Source organism: Fringilla coelebs (assembly GCF_963513975.1).
Source record: "Fringilla coelebs genome assembly, chromosome: 1".
Classification (NCBI taxonomy): Eukaryota; Metazoa; Chordata; class Aves; order Passeriformes; family Fringillidae; genus Fringilla; species Fringilla coelebs.
The window spans coordinates 109343601-109358111 of record NC_140028.1 but is presented as its reverse complement, the minus strand read 5'-3'; the positions used below and the strand labels follow the sequence as shown (position 1 = coordinate 109358111).

General features: G+C 40.1%; 1 protein-coding gene across 3 annotated transcripts in view; it reads left to right on the top strand.

Annotated features, from left to right (window-relative positions):
- The window catches only part of FYCO1 (FYVE and coiled-coil domain autophagy adaptor 1), a 45978-nt gene that overhangs the window by 8483 nt on the left and 22984 nt on the right, over positions 1–14511 (top strand). For 2 of the 3 annotated variants that reach the window (XM_084221062.1, XM_084221060.1), the window contains exons 2-10: positions 711–887; positions 2847–2953; positions 4053–4178; positions 7379–7485; positions 8377–8520; positions 9271–9364; positions 9769–12399; positions 13206–13298; positions 14332–14450. In XM_084221062.1, the coding sequence (XP_084077188.1) occupies positions 833–887; positions 2847–2953; positions 4053–4178; positions 7379–7485; positions 8377–8520; positions 9271–9364; positions 9769–12399; positions 13206–13298; positions 14332–14450 (3476 nt within the window). In that variant the 5' untranslated portion in view covers positions 711–832. Of the gene's footprint in view, positions 1–542; positions 600–710; positions 888–2846; positions 2954–4052; positions 4179–7378; positions 7486–8376; positions 8521–9270; positions 9365–9768; positions 12400–13205; positions 13299–14331; positions 14451–14511 lie in introns of those variants that run through there. The other variant, XM_084221061.1, reaches the window with a different exon arrangement.

The window sequence follows — 14511 nt, the reverse complement described above, 5'->3', positions numbered from 1 at the left end:
TTGAGGCTTTTAATTAATTTTACCTTAAGAAAGATTTTCTGACAGTGCCAAGTATAACTCATCCTATGCAAAGAAGGTGGTGCAAGTATGTTGATCCAACCAGGGGTGCCGTAAGAGAGCTTAAAATAAAGTGGTGTCATCTTACATGTGTAGGGAACAGTGGGTTGTGAGGTGCTCCTTGTGCTAAAATCACACTCCAGTACTAAATATTTAAATAGTTCTTGCACATTAAAATATGCTCCAGTGTCAGAAAGTCAAGCATGCAATGATTTTTGACTCCTTGGCTCGTGCCTACTCTGTGTCTTGAAAGTCCTTCTGAAATGGAAAAGTTGTCTTATCTTTTTACTCTACAGCCTGTAGGAAAGATCTGGCAGAGGGTTTGGGGAGGGAAAATCACATGTCATTGGAACCTTCCTCAGGGTCACAAGACAGATTGAGTGAAATGCCAGCCAGAGCTGAGCTGTACTACCAACTGTGTTGTAACTTCAGTCAGAGAAAATTGCTCTCTGGGCATTGCTTGGTTGTTTTGAAAGATATAACTGAAGAAATAACTGAAAGTGAAAACTAGAAGAAAACATTAAGGAGATTCCTGGAAAAGGGTTGGCCTTGGAATTCATTACTCAACAGGATCTAAAATGCCAAAGCACCTATTTTCTACTCATTTGAGCTGATAAAGACTTTCATTTTATTTTTGACTTTTACAATTGCAGGTGTCACAGAGAAAAATAATCAGCGTCAACCCAATGGTCTTCAAGGATATGAACTCTGCAGTTTTTATCTAGATGGATGAAAAGGTTATCAGCCCAGGAGGGGAGTTCCTTTTGTTTCCAAGATGGCAGCAACGAGTGGCGAAAGCCAGCTGCAGCGGATTATCAGAGACTTGCAAGGTACACTGAGTGCCATGCTGACAGCTACGTTCTGGAGGCTGGGCTGCATCCTCTAGGCTTTAGATAACAGAGAGCAGGAGTTGTGTTGTCTATTGTGTAACTCTTTCCTGCAGCATTGTAGCAACATAATTCAAGGTGTGCAGTGTGACTGATTTTTTTTTTTTGTGCTACAAGTGCTGTACCTCCTGCAAGACCCTGAATTCTTAAATTCTGTAAATTTAGACATATAAGAGAAAAAATAAGTTTTACAATTTAAAGAAAGGTGTGTGTGAGCTGTGCATTGTGAACTAGTACTTCATCAGCATGCATAGAGCTGTGCTGCTACAAGACTTCATGTGAAGTAAGGAGAAAGGGCCTAAAACTCAACCTTCCTTAATGGGAAGCTGGTGTGGAGTGGATGCTAATGTGGGAAAGGAAAAAAACAGGAGTAGTATTCGCATTCTCTGAACAGAAAGAGACATCATTTTCTCTCCCAGGAATTTTTCCTGGGGAAGGCAGTGAGAAACTTAGAGAAGAAGAGAAAACAATTCTTTTCTCTATTTACTACTCTTGTTGTTTTGCACATGTAAAATGTGTTACAGAGATTGTTTACCTAAAGTGATTTGTTAATTAGACACCAGTGGAAGTTGTTTTGATTCTTTGGCCAATTGGGTCAAAGCTATGTCTTGACTGTCACCAGACAGTCATGAGGTTTTTTTTAGTATCTTTGTAATATAGTATTTCTTTACTATGTAATTTAGTATAGCAGTAGTGTAATATAATATAATTTAATAACACATTGTTCAGCCTTCTAAAATCATGGAGTCAGAGCACATTATTCCCTAATTAGAGTCACCCTACATTGATACCAGGAGGCCAAACCTAGCTGGGAAAGGAGACCCAGAGGAAGGGTGCTGGAGAATTACACCTGCTGTTCTTGTTGCAGCGGAACCTGTCTTCCACTAGAAGTAGCCAACTTCATTTAAACGGTTCTGTTGCAAGGCAGAATTGTTTTCAGATTCATAACAGTTTTTCTGCTCTCTTTCTGTCCTAATCAGCTGCCTATCCCAAGATTCTGATATTTTTCCTTTTAATTTTTGTTAAATAAAAGGTATATTCTATATATAAAAGGTATATATCTATATATACACCAAAGATGAAAATCTACATCTTCCTGTGACATAAAAAAAGGAGATCTATGTGACTACTAACCAGAAGAAATTTTAATTTGCAAAGGGTTATTGAGTGGGACTGGGAGCTAAAGCTCACTCAGTCACCTGAAATAAGTATAAGACCAAGGGTAAAGCAAGCTCAAAATCAGTAATTTCTGATGCTGAGGAGTACATCCATTTGGGCCTAGAGTGTCCAGGGGGACAATAAACTGTATTTTGACTTGAGATTTCCTTACCCACTGTGGGTGTACATTTCAGGAAAGTGGAGTTGCTGTATGCTTATTTTTTATGTAAATAATTTTTTCGTTTGTGTTTGTAACCAGTACAAGCTGAACCTTCCTGAATAAAGCATGGAGAAGATAAATGTGCTGACTGAACGACTGTTCTCGTGTTACTGATCCCCTTTCGCAGATTACGTGCTTTGTCCTTTCTAATCAGAATTCTGTTTGTCCTGTGGCAATACCTTAATGTGCACATGAGACAGCAAAAAGTTATTTCTCTTCCCTCTGCTGAGGTAGCAATTAGCAGTTTTCTGTTAGCAGGTTTTGCTAAGTGTCAGAAGTGCTAGGTGTGTTTTTAAGAAGAAATAATCCATACAACAAATTGCCACAGTTTGAACTCCTTAGAGGTGGTCTCAAATTGCAAACTCATAAGTCAATTTTTTCATACTGTCATTAAGACATTTCAGCTAAAAGAAAATGAGTTCGCATGCAGAGTGTCCATGAAGAAAGCATTTATTTAGTTGTTTATGGTTGCAGTGCTATATGTCTTTTGCATTAGTTAACTATTTTGGTGTCTTGTTTTAAAGATGCAGTGACTGAATTAAGTAAAGAATTTAAAGAAGGAGGCGAACCAATCACAGATGACAGTGTCAACTTGCAAAAATTCTCCTACAAGCTTGAGTACCTCTTACAGGTAAAAAGTGATTTGTGTCATATTTAATCCACCAGCAAAGCTTGGCCTTATTTTTTCTTGCTGACTCTTCAGTATGTGGATTTTAACTCAAATAACCATAAAAATCCAGTTGAGTCTCTCTTTCTATTGTATTTTGGTGTGTGTAGTAGGAGGGCTGAAATATGTGCTGCCTATTATAGTTATTTCAAATGGAAATAAATGTAATCAAAAGGCAGTGCTGGAAGTTTGACTTGAGGAATGTAAGGCATTTCTTTATTGATCTGAAAGATCTGAGCTTGATTTTAAAGATATATCTTGCTAAATTATCCTGAAAAAACTGTGGCAAAGATATCTGGACATTTAAATGAAAAATAAATATTGGATGTGAGTAATTTATAGAATTTTCAGCAATTTCGCTTTGGAAAGTTTTTTTTTATTGTATGGAAGGCTTAAGGCAAAAGGCTGATTTTTAATCTGGAGTGCTGCTTTTTGTCCACCCTTAAGGTTTAAGTAAAAGAGGATACTGCTGGGCAAACTGAAATTCAGTTTGCATAATGTGGTGTCCACATAGACCTTAACCATGCCACTTATTGCAACAAATGCTAATCTAGCTTTAATCTAGTCAAGGGAGTTTTAACGGGGCTGCAGAGCAGAAACTGGAAAATCCTTTGGGATTTGAATGATCCAAGGTGCAGTCCATACCCTTGGTGCATTGCTGCTCTGAACATGATTTAGCTAGAGCAGGTTTTTCTGGTACATACACATGTGTGCTACTGCCATGCTTAATTATAGGTCTCTGAGCAACTGGTTGTTAGTGCCTTGCTCTTGAGCAGCTGCTGAATCTGCTGCCAGTCTTTGTCTCAGGAGTTTTGAATGGATGTCTGTATTTTAAAGAGACCCAGAACATTATTATCTCTTACTGTCAGTTAAGTAGCTTTTGTAACTGCTGGATTGCAGTGGTACAGTGCAGTGTCTCTTTCCTTTGTGGATGCACTGGCTAAAGCTAAGAGGAGTCATGAAAGCACATGCTGCTGGGAAGAGGAACAGGATTCCAAGCAGCTATATATAAGTATATTTCTATTTAAATTTTGCTCATTGTATTTTGTTTTCCTGGTTTAAGTTTGACCAGAAAGAAAAAAGCACATTGCTGGGGAACAGAAAAGACTACTGGGATTATTTCTGTGACTGTCTGGCAAAAATCAAAGGAGCTAATGATGGAATCCGCTTTGTCAAGTCTATTACAGAGGTAAGTATATCGGTTAAGCATCAGAATATGAGGTTTATGTATTGCCATGTTTTTTCAGAGAGCAGTAGCAACAAACCAAAAAAAAAAAAAAAGATGCTTTTTAACATATAGCAAAAAACCTGGGGATTTTTTTTTCTAATTTTCCCATGAAGTATAAAAATGCAAGATTACCTTTTTTACTAGGCACTAAATTATGTAGGATTCAAAAGCCTGATTCCTATTTCAAAGACCCCTTATACAAGTGAATGGACCTGTTTGTCTCTGATTGTGCCCTGCATTTTCATAAACTTAATGTCATTTTCTCTAAAAAGAAATGAAAAATTAAGTCAAGGGTAGAGCATGCCATCTTCAGCAAAGCTTAGAGCAGGATCTGGCTCTAAGTGTAAGATGAAAGGTTCACCATATTTGATTTTTGTTAAGACTTTTTAAACTGGTCCGTAGAGTTGAGGAGGACTGACTGAGATCAGCAGTTTCATCTTCTGTCTGAACACTGTCCCTCTGTGTGAAATAGCATGATGAAATGACTAGGGATGATTGTCATTGTTCCCTTGGGTAAGCTGTCAGGAACAGCACAAAAAGCCTTGTTCCTGTTAGATTTAGATTAGTAATAAAAGCTTAATCTTGTAAAAACCACATTATGTCTTCAGCTTAATGCATTGGTGAAATAAAACTGTGAGAAGCTTTCTGTGTTGATCCCGTCTGAGTCTTTAGAATTGTTTAGAGAAGATTTTCCTAGTGGATAGAAGAGGCAGTGGTGTGGTGATCGCAGACTTCTCTGCAAAGGTGGCTGTGCTGTAGTCTTCAGCAGTCTGTTGCCTGTGGTATCATCTGCATATTGCCACACGTAAAGGCTGCTCTGCATTTTCCTTCTTCAGTAACTCTGGCTGTTAAATTGTTAGCACAGTGTCAGAAGTTATAGTTTGGAAGCAGGATATTTTCTACTTCAATTTATTTGCAGCCATAGAAATTAGCTTGTAGAAGGCTTCTTTAATCTTTATTAACTTGTGGTTTAGAAATATAAACTCTTAAAAAAAGAATCAGTGATCTGTTTTGGGTAAGCGAGCTGGCAGACTTGGGCCCAGAAATTAGATGACACATGGCATAAATATATGTTTGTTATTCCCCTTCATTACAGGTAGAAATCAGCAGCAAATTTTTGAACCTGGCTGTATAGAACATAAAGGTTTCCAACTGTCCTTTATTTGCTTGCTGAACAATACTAGTTGACTTTCAAACCTGGAAATGAACAAAAAGGAAAGAGTAATAGCAGTTAATTTACAGAACAGTCAGACATTCAACAGCATAAATGCTTCTTCTGCTCTGCTGGCAGTGCTTCTAATAGTAGGGTGCATGATATGCTAGAGAGGTGGAGCAAGGAAGCAAATAAGAATACCCTGGAAGCTGTTATCTGTTAATTAAGTAGAGGGCCTTATTCTTCAGAGCAGTAGGTGAGCAGTGAGTTCTGGTCATTCCCCTTTCCCTTTCCAAAGGTGATTACACTTAATACACATCTTTCCAAATGTTTACAGCCATACACTGCACTTTAGCTACAATGTTTGCTAGCAACATGGAAATATTGTCAATTCCAGACACTCTGCCTCCCTGATTTCTAACAGGGATCCAGCAGGAGGTGGCATGGTTTTGTTTCCTAGTCACACAGTCTTTGGCTACTTGTAGCTGTATATATGTAAATATTTTCCTCTGGTTCTCATCATGTACGCTTTTTTCTGGTCTCTCCACATTGCTTACAGAAAGTATCAGAATTTAAATTGATAGACCAATGGCAATAAGGATAGGATTAATTCTGTGGCTTCCAGGGTTTGGGGCTTTTTTTGACAGTTCTTAAGATATTCACTAAATATGCCTAGTTAGGAAAAAACACTTGTAAGCTCCTGTGCACCGAGTAGGGATAGCATCTCCCTGAATAAATGTTCAGATATCTGCAGGGTGAATGAGGGTGAAAACCAGGTGGTAAATTAAATTTGTTTCTAGGATACTTAGTGCTTAGGGACCATGGCATTTTGGACTTTGTATCCTGTAGAATTCAAAACAAAAATCAGTAAAAAGTGTTGCTATCTTTGCTTCACATTTCATTCAGGTTCCATTTATAAGGAATATTTTTGTATGTAGAGGATTACTGAACTAAATGAAGAGCTTGTGTTACTTCAGAGCAGAAGCCCAGTAACAGCAAAAACAGGGAAGCTGAGGGTATTGCTCTCACTTCAGCACAGTGAAATACTGCTTGCTGGGAAAGAAAGCTCGTATGGCCTTTGAGCCTTCTTTCTTTAAGCAAAGTTTACAGTAACCTACTAACTTGCGCTTCAGTCTCTCTATTATTTGTCTTGGCTTCTATTTTAAATAAAAAATGTGTTTTCTTTGTTAGTTAGATGAGTAGTTAGGTGAAAAATTCTTTCATCACGCTCCTTTTCCACTTCTAAATTGATTACTGAGTTTGATGGAAAGAAGAAACACCACTATTCAGTGCAGGACAGAAAATGGTTCAGATGTAAAAACAAAGTATCGATTTTTCAAGTCAATAGCTATAAAAGAATTCAGTACTGAGCTTTGTGATCCCCCTTATGTTAATTCAACGGCTGTCTTCATAAAAAGATCCATTAATTTTGGTCATGCAGCTGTTCTTGGTCTCAAAAAAGAATTAGATTTTAATCAACTTAATGGCTAAACGTTAAGAAAGGCTTTTTGCATTTCTTGGGGTTACTGTGCCCATGGGGATATGTATTTGTATATGTGTACATCTTTGTTCTATGACTTAATCTTTCCTAAAGCTCTTCCAGCTGTGGCCATACACATCTTCAGTAACTTGAGCTGTCACTTCTGTCTTGGCTGGGCACATTGAGATTTGCCTTATATTTTGAATTGTCCTTAGCTTAGTCTGTGCTCAGGTACTCACTCAGTATATTAGATGATTCATTGGTCCTGTGGTGCCTTTTATAGTATTATAAAGTGAACAATAGCCAGCTGTAGAAACAAATTCATCATTCTGAAAAGATTCCGCCCAATTACAGACTTAGGAAAAGGTGTTTCTCAGTGGCAGTTCTTACTGGCTTCCTTTACAACTTTTTCCTTTACAGTAGCTTATTGTGAGTATTTTTGTATTGCTTTGTAGGCTGTTCTGGACATGTCTCTACATGATCACAAATGATATTTAACTTTCTTTTCTTGTGGTTTCTCCCTTCAAGCTACGAACCTCTCTGGGAAAAGGAAGAGCATTTCTTCGTTATTCCCTGGTTCACCAAAGGCTAGCAGACACCTTGCAGCAATGTTTTATGAACACCAAAGTGACCAGGTGAATAGCAAAGTGCTTTTTAACTAACGGGTGTTTGCTCAGTTGGATCGAGCAACATCACCTTGTAGCTATTGAAAGAAATTGAAACACTTCCAATTGTTTGGCTTAGAGAGCTGGTAATAGGATATGAAGGATCATAGACCTTTTGGCCTGGGTCACTGGTTCATGCCTATCTTGGGCTTGTAAAGATTGAAAGTTATTACAGCTTAATGTATGTGGAGTGGGTTGTGCTGATGCTTCTGTACATCAGTTTCAAAGGTCATGTATTTGTAAGTGTTGAAGATCCTGGGTTTGATGGGCTATTCATCATGAGAGAGGATTAATTTGGATGTGTTGCACAAAGCCCCAGAAAGCATTTACTTGTATCTGTGGATGGTCACATAAAGGACCAAACTTGCCCTTGGCCAGGAAATTCTGAAGATAGTTTGTATGTAGTTGGAGGGACACTGCTAGGGCTTTAAGAAAAAGCCAGCTATTTTCATTATGTATTTAACTCTGGATGCTGCTTTCTGTTCCTCATTTTTGATGTATTCAATGTTTGCTTTAGTAACTGTGTGATTATCCAGTGTATTGCAAATATTTTGTATTGTCAATGATTTGCACTAGAGGAAAAAATATTTTGTCCGTGGAGTCCTTTGAAGATATTTATGTGGAATTAATTATATTTGTTTCATTTCATTGGCATTGAAGGGATGGAATATTGTTTGGTGGGTCAAATTTGGGTGAACAATATTGGGTGTTTGGCTGATTGTTTTCATTTGTGTTTAAAATACTGTATCATAGTTTTTCTGTGGTGGATTGAATAATGATGTAGGGATTTTTATGTAAGAGAAACTGTTGCTTCCCTTTTGCCTATGAATGAGTATTACTTCTCTTTTGTTTGTTTTCAAGTGACTGGTACTATGCAAGAAGTCCATTTCTGAACTCCAAAATGAGTTCTGACATTGTGGGTCAACTCTATGAGCTGACTGATGTTCAGTTTGACTTGGCATCAAGAGGCTATGATTTAGATGCTGCTTGGCCATCATTTGCCAGGTAAGATGGAGCCACATTGTGATTTTGTATTAACAAGTACATAAAACACCTGCTTGCTAAAGAATCTGTAAAAGCTTCTGCTTTTGAGGGTAGGAATACTTGTGTTTGAGCAGGTATATGCTTTTTCTATGTAATTAATCCATGACCAAATTGTCCTGTTTGTCCTTCAGTATACTGAGCACCAGGGATCAGAGATGGTGCTCTGTAATACGGCACTTCAGTAGCTGCAGTTTAGGCCCAAATCCCAAGCTATTCTCATCTATACATGCACAAGAAGAAATCTTCTTAGCTTCCTCTGTTTCAAGATCTGAGACATGTAGTGACTGCACAGCCAAGCCTGTGCATCCCTTGCAGCACGGTGATCCCACCTACAAGTGGGGGATAACAAAAGCTACCCGGTCTGGTCCAGAGCCATTTGTATCAATGGGGGTTTCCTTGAGCCCTTTGCTGCCATCCTCTGGTTGAGCCACCACCACACAGCGATACAATTCCTTAGAGCAAGGCTGCGTTGGTTCTTGTGGATGAGAGAAGTGACAGCTACCAGCCCCATCACCTTTTATAGATGCCTTGGATATCCCTGTCTTATTTTTATCAACTTCAGTGGTTGCTGGCCAAGACAGAAGGTGCAGTTATATCCTTTTTTATGTGGTAGTTACCACTAGATAAATCTTATATATACAAGTAGAAAGACACATATATATATATATGCTTAGACTTACCTTGGATATTGTTTCTCTGTGTGATAAACAGGAGGACTCTGTCCTCACTTGGATCTTCAGCATATTTATGGAAGCCCCCAAGTCGCAGTTCCAGCATGAGCAGTTTAGTGAGCAATTATTTGCAGGTAAGCAAATTTCAAATAAATGTTTATATGTCATGATAGGTCCTTGGTTGACATAGTTTCAGGGAACTTTTATGATGGTTATGAGTCTCATAATCTAAACTGCAAAAAGCATTTTTAATTAAAAGTAAAGGGAATTGTCTGTCAGCTGCTTCAACTTAACATGCAAATCTTGTAAAAGAAAGAAATATGTTCATAAAACTACCTGACAGGCATGTTTTCATTTATCTTTTGGGAAAACAAGCTTCATTTCCTACAAGTTGATATCTTGTAGTGCTATAAAGGCAACACACAATGTCACTGTCACTGTACATTAAGAACCTGAACTTGCTCTCATTTGCACACACCATTTTAATGAATGTTTAATGCTGCTTAAACTTTCTGATTTTCCCCTTCTGTTCATTTAGGCACAAGAGTTTCCTTCCAGCCCTGATGTAAATAACTCACTAAATGTTGAACACCTTGAGGGCTACGAAGAGATGCGTTTAGAACTTGACCAGGCTGAGCTGAGGCAGAGGGAACTTCAAGAGCGTATTCACCAGCTAGAAATGGAAAACCAGGAGCTCCAGGCAGCTGTCAGCCTTCAAAAGGAGCAAGTACAGGTAGAAAAGGAGAAGAGCAATAACTACAGTGAGGAGAACTCCCGGCTGACAAAGATGATCACAGAGTTACAGAAGCAATGTGAGGTCTCGCACTCCACTCAGAGCACTGTCCATGACCTGCAGAAGTGCCTACAGTCACTGGAACTGAGTGCAGCGGAGCAGCAGAAGGAACACTCAACAAAGGTGGAGCAGCTGTTGACCAGCAAGGAAGATTGTGCCTCACAATTGCAGGTTTCAAATCAGGAGCTGGAGACCTCTAAGGCTTTGATTGCTGTGAAGGATCTTTGCATTGATGAGCTCAAAGCCAAGCTGAGTTCCGCAGAACAGAAGAACCTCAACCTTCTTGCAAAAGTTGATGCTGCCTTGGACGAAAAGGGACAGCAAGCCACAGCCCAGTATGACTCTGCCCTACAAATACGGGCACTGTTAGAGAAGCTTCAGGAGATGGAAAAGGAAAAGGCAGATATGCAAAGACTCAATGCTGAACATGCATCTCAGCTGAAAGCAGCAAGGGAGGAGCTGCTGCTGAAAGAACAGGCGCAGAAGGAACTGGAATCCAGATACAGTAACCTCACTGCTAACTCCAAAGAGGAGAGTGAAAAGCTGACTGGGAGCCTGGAGACCATGGCAAAGGAAAAGGATGCACTTCAGGAGGCCCTGACTCTGAAAGGAAAGGAGATGGCTGAGCTCCAGACCCAGGTAATGGGGTCGCTGGCTCAGTTGGGTTCACTGGAAAAAAGTCTTGAGGAAGCCAGGAAGGAAAAAGAGAAACTTGAGGAGGAGTATGGTAGGAGAGAAGGAGCACTGAAGCAGGAAGCCCAGTCACAAGCAGAGCAACTTGAACTACAGGAGGGTCGCTTAACAAAGGTGAGTCAGACTGTGTGTAGCCTTCAGGAGCAAAACCAGAAACTCATGTCTGAGAAGGAACATCTCAGGCAGAAAGTCAAGGAGCTGGAGGAGCAGGTGGAGCAGCAAAACTCTGCAGTGAGTGAATTGGATGAGGAGAGCAGGAAACTGAAAGCAGAGAATGAGAATTTGCAGCAGTCTAAGAAGAAGATGGAAGAGAAGCTGAAAAATCTGGAAGCTTCTAATGCTTCCCTAGAAGCTGATGTAGCCAGGTTGAGAGCCTCTGAGAAACAACTTCAGAGCGAGATAGATGATGCCCTGGTGTCAGTTGATGAAAAAGAGAAGAAGCTTCGGAGTGAGAACAAACAGCTGGATGAAGACTTGCAGAATGCCAGGAGGCAAAGCCAAATTCTAGAGGAGAGGCTGGAGGCTCTGCACTCAGAATATGAAGAACTAAAGCAAAGAGAAGAAACCTCCAGGGAGTCTTATGCATCACTTGAAGCACAGCTGAAGAGTGCCAAACAGCACAGTTTACAAATGGAAAAAAACTTGGGCACATTGGAGGAAAGCAAAGAGTGTCTCCAGTCACAGCTCACACAGAAGGAAGTAGAACTACAGAGCATGGAGAGCCAATGTCAGCAGCTAAGAGCAGAAGCTGAACGACACAGGAAGAAAGCAGAGACTCTTGAGGTAGAAAAGCTCAGTGTTGAAAAGACATGCCTTCATCAGACAAAACTTATAGAATCTCTCACATCAGAAAAGGAATCAGTGGAAAAACAGCAACTACAGCAGGCAGCGTCCCTGGAGAAGGAGGCAAAAGAGTTGGCCTTCAGACTGACCATGAGTGAAGAGCAGCTGGAGGTCAACAGAGGTGAAGTGTCCAGGCTGCAGGCAGAAGTCCTGGATCTGCGAGTCAAGCTTCAGCAGGCCACTGATGAGAGAGAGAGGATGAAAGGTGAGCTGGCAGTCACTGAGACTGTCTTGAGTGAGCAGAAGACGCTTGTCCAGCAGCTGAAAGAGCAGAGTGAGTCTCTCAACAGAAATCATGTGCAAGAACTGGTGGAATGTAAAGAAAGGGAAGAAAAGCTGAAAAAAGAGCAGGAGAGAACGGCCCATCAAAAAGCTGACCTGGAAAATAATTTGATGAACATAAAGGAAGAGCTGTCTAAGGTTAAGCGGTATTTGGAAAATGCTAGAGTGGAAAATGAAGAAAATAAAGATCTCCTCCACAGGACCAACACTGATATGGCTGAACTTGGCATTCAGATTTGTGCCTTGACCTCTGAAAAGGTGGATGCAGAAGAGCAGTTGGCCCAGGCCACAGAAAGGTTCAAAGAACTGGAAGAACAGGCAGCAGAGCAACAGGAGAAGCTGAAGCTAGACGTCTCTAATCTCAGAGAGGAGAACAAGAGCCTGCAAGAGAAATTAGAGGAGGCTCAAATGTGTGCCGCAGCTGTCCCAAGTCTGCAATTGCAGCTGGAGACAATAAAGAAACAGGCACAGAGTTTCCAAGAGACCAGCCAAGAAGAGCTGTCTGCAATAAAATTTCAAATGAGCACAGAGATTCTAAATTATCAGACAAAATTCAAGGTAAATTAACGTAATTATTATAACTGAGGGAGCTGCTTTACCATCTGCTACAGCAATTACTGCATGAAATCCTAAGGTTTGTGTGGGTCAGGCTCTGAGACTAACATGCAACCTGCCTTAGCCTGGGTATCTGAAAATATCTCTGTGCTCATGACCTAGGTCTATCTGAGGTAAAAGGGTGATGATTTCTTACACTGGCGGTGAAGGTGGCATCTGCTGTCCCTCTGGTCACAGCTATGGTTGTTTCCTTTTTTGGTAGGAACATTTTCAAGACCTGTTCCTCACGGCTATAACACTGCTTCTTCTAAGAACTGATTTTGATGAAAGCAAACTGAGACTGAGACCAGTTGCTTTTGCATTTAATTCTCTCGTTTATTTTTGCTTTCAGCTGCTCAAGGTAGCATCTGGGAAGATCAAAGTGTTGCTGACTCAAAGTATGAGTCAGCCCTGTGTGTATAAAACAGCACACCTAAAGGCTGAAGATTTCATTGCGTTTGCTTTGCCATTCTGATAAATTGTCTAAAATTGGTGGTTGGTCAGAGGCTTATGCCACTGCATGGGTTTGACCTTCTTTTTGTTGAGAATTGCTACAGCCAATGCAAAGTAACTGTAAAACACAGTCAATGTGCCACCATAAAGTGAGTTTGCTTGATTGTGAGTGTCTTTGAGCTGTCTTTCATGAGCCAGTGGCGCTGCATTTATCCCATGCATGGCAGTAAGAGCACTCATAATCACAGCTGGGAATTTTGTGGGTGAAGGGGTGGCTGCTGGAGGATTATTAACCACTGGCTCAATCTCTCTGCCAGGCTGTGAGTGAGGAGTGTGGGAAAGTAAGAGAGCAACTTGAGGAGCAGAAGCGACAACAGCATGCAGCGGAGGAAGAGATTACAGAGTTACAAGTAGGTGCTTGATCTGAATTAAAACCAGAGGTGTTTGTGTCAGCAGGCATTAGTGTTACAAGTGGGAAGGTGAGCAGCATTTCTGATGACTGGCTGTGAGTCTGAGAATGCCCCTGTATAAATACAGGTGGCTGCAGACAAAATACTGGGCAGCTGACAGCCACTGAAGCAGAGATTAGGAAAAGCATGATATCACTTAGGATTTGTTCCAGCTTGAAAGCTGGTCAGGTTTTATGTAAGTCCTGGCTGTGTGTTCTCTTCTTAAATGGGGCTGCATGTTTAAGATGTGTGTTTCTTAGGCCCTGCATTCCCATACAGCCACATGTGTAGATCCATCTATTTGCAGGCTGCAAAGGGCACTGAATTAGAGAATTAATGTGTCTGAGAAATAACCCAGCCAGAAAAAATCAGAAGTTTTGCAATAAGTTTATCAAATGGTTGAGTTAGAAGGGTCGTACTGAGCTGTAAGGAATCCAGAAAGAAGAAATTTAAGATTACTGGATGTAGCCTTGCCTGCTAGGAGAAATACATACTTTTAGATGCAATTAGCTATGTGCCCTGAGGACTCCAAGTTTGGCAGACCTCTCTGGAGAATCTAACTGTGAAAGAAGTTGGGTTATTTTCGATTGTCTTTCATCTTCCGTATGGACTTTAATAAACAACATTTTCCTCCTATATAATTTTTATCTTTTGAAGTTTTTAGGTGGTGAAATAGCTTTCAGGGTGTATTCTTTTACCATTATTTTTGAGAGATTTTTCTTGATAAGGAAGCAAAACTTCAACTGACAAAGACTAACAAGAATTACAGGCTTAACACTGTGTTACTTTAGCGTGTATCCCTTATTCAGTGTGACAGAAGTAATCAGTCACTAGTACACAACTAATTACTGCCTGCTTATACAATAATATCTTAATTGGTCATTTGGCTGTAACTGATTCTTTTAAAACATTGTTAGCTGTCTTGATAATTGTCCTGTGCATGGTAAAAGTCTTGTTTTTATATGTAAGGAAATACTGTAATTCATTTTACTAGGCTGCAAACACGAGTTTGTGTAGAAAGTTGGATGAAGCAAGAGAGCAACTGTCAGAATCAGAATCTGCTCGGCTGCAGAAGGAAGAGGAAGTGACTTCTCTTAGAGAACTCTTGGAAAGGTGAGAGTTTGGATTCTTTACAGAAGCTGTTAATTTGTAGGCCAAGCAAGGGGAACAATAA